The sequence below is a fragment of the Colobus angolensis genome, unplaced genomic scaffold (assembly GCF_000951035.1).
Source record: "Colobus angolensis palliatus isolate OR3802 unplaced genomic scaffold, Cang.pa_1.0 Scaffold200, whole genome shotgun sequence".
Lineage (NCBI taxonomy): Eukaryota > Metazoa > Chordata > Mammalia > Primates > Cercopithecidae > Colobus > Colobus angolensis.
In genome coordinates this window covers 478,008-481,065 of record NW_012115156.1, presented here as the reverse complement: position 1 = coordinate 481,065, position 3,058 = coordinate 478,008, and the positions used below count along the sequence as shown (strand labels likewise).

The following is a 3,058-nucleotide window of genomic DNA, read 5'->3' as shown; positions in this document are numbered from 1 at the left end:
TGTCTGATCTTGTAGCACCTTCTGATGTTATTGGACACTTATAATTCTTTTTATGTCCTGTTTATGTCCCTTACAATTTTTTCTGTCAAGTTCATTTTTTAAACTGATTTATTCAAGTTATTTGCATGTTAAGGAAATAAGTCTTTTGCCTAATGTGCTGCAAATATTTTTTCCCTGTGAGCTGTCTTCTGCCTCTACCAATGGGATTGTTGGCTATCATAATTATAAACTTGTATGTAGTTAAAATAGATCAATATTTTTCTTTTAGGCCTTTGGTTTTGTGTCACAGTTGTAAGTGCCTTCCCCACTCCAAGATTATTCTTCAATCCATTCATATTTCTTTTTCTTTTTCTTTTATTCTTTTTTTTTTTTTTTAAGACGGATTCTCACTCTGTTTCCCAGGCTGGAGTGCAGTGGCGTGATCTCAGCTCACTGCAACCTCCACCTTCCAGGTTCAGGCGATTCTCCTGCCTCAGCCTTCTGAGTAGCTGGGATTACAGGCATGTGCCATCACACCGGGCTATGTTGGTATTTCTAGTAGAGGCAGGGTTTCACCATGTTGGCCAGGCTGGTCTCAAACTCCTGGCTTTAGGTGATCCACCCACTTAGGCCTCCCAAAGTGCTAGCATTACAGGTGTAAGCCACCACACCCAGCCCATTCATATTTCATTTTCTTCATTTATGTATTTTATCCACATGGAATTTATTTTATTGTAAGGCAGAAAAAGGAATACAGATTTACTTTTTACCCAAACAGCTAGAAGTTTTCCTAACATTTATTGAATAACCCATCTCTTCTTCTCCAATATGTCATCTTTTTCATATAATAAATTCCCAAATTATATACTAAATTTATTATCTGATTTTGACCTTTCTGCTTTGGTGTCATCATATTTTAACTATGTAACTTTACAATGCATTTTAAAAAATATTTTATTATTTTTGACATCCTCTGGCTTTTCTGGAATGTTAATTTTGCCAGATAAACTTAACAACTTTCATAAAATTTTTCTTGCTATCTTGACTTTCTGTGTTTTGGTTTGACTCATATATGTTGCTGTGTTGTGAAGGCTTAATTTTTACTTACCCAGATAGATGCCATGATATCCCACCTTTGCCTTGAGCTGAGATCACACTAATCTATTAAAATAAAAAAAATAGTAAACGGTATCAATATGTGATTTAGAACACAGTAATCTCAGTCCAACCCTCAATCTTGAATCCAGAAAGCAGATGTCAACATTCACAGAAAACCTTCTCAGGAGGAGGATATATCTGACATTGGGTATCCCATTTGCTAAACAAACATTTACTGAGCATCTACCATATACAAGGGACTGTGCTAGACCTGTGAGGACTTCAAGGCAAGAGACAGAAAAACATCTTTGTACTTAAGATGCTTACAAATATACTTCCTGAAAAGCCAGTGTTTGACTTATTTAACGTCCAGCAGAACTATGCTGATTACTGACAGGCTACCACTACGGGGATCAATAACAACAAAAACACAGGATTTTGCTTCTCCTCACCAAATCAACACAAAGTTTAGCTGCCTTCAATTGGATCCCGTGTGCTTGATTGTGAAAACTCCATGTACATTTTACAAGGCTCCAAGCCTACAGTCTGTTATAAAGACACGTCTGCTCTTTGAGGAGGTGGTCCAGTCCTTGGTGGGGTGCAGAGGTGAAAGGGACAGTTCTTTGATTGGGAAGCCAGACACATTTTTCTGAAATAGATATTATTCAAACAAGCTGGCATATCTCCAGGGTTGATTTAGAAATGCAAGTTGCTCCCACCCTTCCTGGGAACAAAATATTCTAAAAATTCCCTGACACCCCTAGAGCAAAGTTCAGTGGGAAATTACACTATTAGTCTCTGGAAATACGTTGCCCTGGTTTTTTCAGGCTCCCTGTAGCCTAGGGCAGTTGACTCTCTAGTTAGAGTCAAACACGGTATCTCTCTAAATAGATGCTCTTTGACTTATGAGGGGTTACAGTCAGATAAACTATTATGAAGTCTAAAACTCACAAGTGAAATCATCCTATACAGTGAAAACAAGGTATTATTAGTTCTCGTTTTGCCTCTTAAAGCTAAACACAATTTCTTTGGGCCTCAATTTCCTTATCTTTAAAAAGTGAAGAAGAGGGTGTTGCCAGCATTGAACGAGGTCAGTTTCACAAGGCTGGGGATTCTTCTTATCTGTGTGCACTGGGGCACAGTAGATATTAAAAGAAAGAAAAAGAAAAAAAAGTATTGATTAAATGAATGATTTAATACAAGCCACACAATCATCCAGTGAGTTAGGTATTACATCTTCATTCTGCATATGAAGAAGCTGGGGCCAGAGAGGTATGGTAACGTCCCACAGTCACACAGCTAGTGAGTGGACCCCTACTGTATGGAGGCAGCTAGACTCTAAAGGTATGAACCTAACCCCGATGATTCTGCCTTATCCCACTGCCTGGCCTACACCTGACCAAACCTGACCCTCAATATGCATTGATCCAGTAGAATTGGAAAATTATTAAGAATTATTACTAATCTATCATTTAATTTTTAAGATGTAAAGAATTACTCCACAGCGAAAGCCAAATGACTTAAGCAGAATTTCAACATATCTTTTCCTGAAAGGGATTACATCATTTCCTTTTACTTCCTCCTCTACGGTTATTTCTAAACAGGTTTCTCTACACAACCACTTAGTTCTGGGAACAAGATTCTGGTTTTCTTTACATTGAAAAATTCCCTTTCTGGTCAGTCTGAAGTTTTCTGTCTTCGTGAAAACCAAAGGTGATATCCTCATGCATTAACGTTTTAATTAGTTACATTTTAAAAAATGATGTTAATGAACATAGCAAATGTATCTTTCCCAGAGGGCAGAGTCTTGCTGTCAGTGCTGAACACAAATGCTTGGAAAGAATTCGACCCTGGCTATGCAATTTCTTATCAGTAGCCGGATGGGCTTCTAGGGACCCAGAACCTCCCAGCACCTGCATAGTTTCCTGTATATGGTTATCTGCAATCAAGTATCCAGACCTCCCACCTGGGGACTGAAATG

General features: G+C 38.2%; 1 protein-coding gene across 1 annotated transcript in view; it reads right to left on the bottom strand.

Moving 5' to 3' along the window:
- Window positions 1-1,656, bottom strand: part of ANXA3 (annexin A3) — a 61,081-nt gene extending 59,425 nt beyond the window's left edge. Inside the window, exons 1-2 of the mRNA XM_011941731.1 lie at window positions 1,530-1,656; window positions 1,088-1,140 (exon numbers count right to left, since the gene is read on the bottom strand). Coding sequence (XP_011797121.1) covers window positions 1,088-1,102 — 15 coding nt within the window. The 5' untranslated portion in view covers window positions 1,103-1,140; window positions 1,530-1,656. The remainder of the gene's footprint in view (window positions 1-1,087; window positions 1,141-1,529) is intronic.
- Window positions 1,657-3,058: the final 1,402 nt, after the last annotated feature.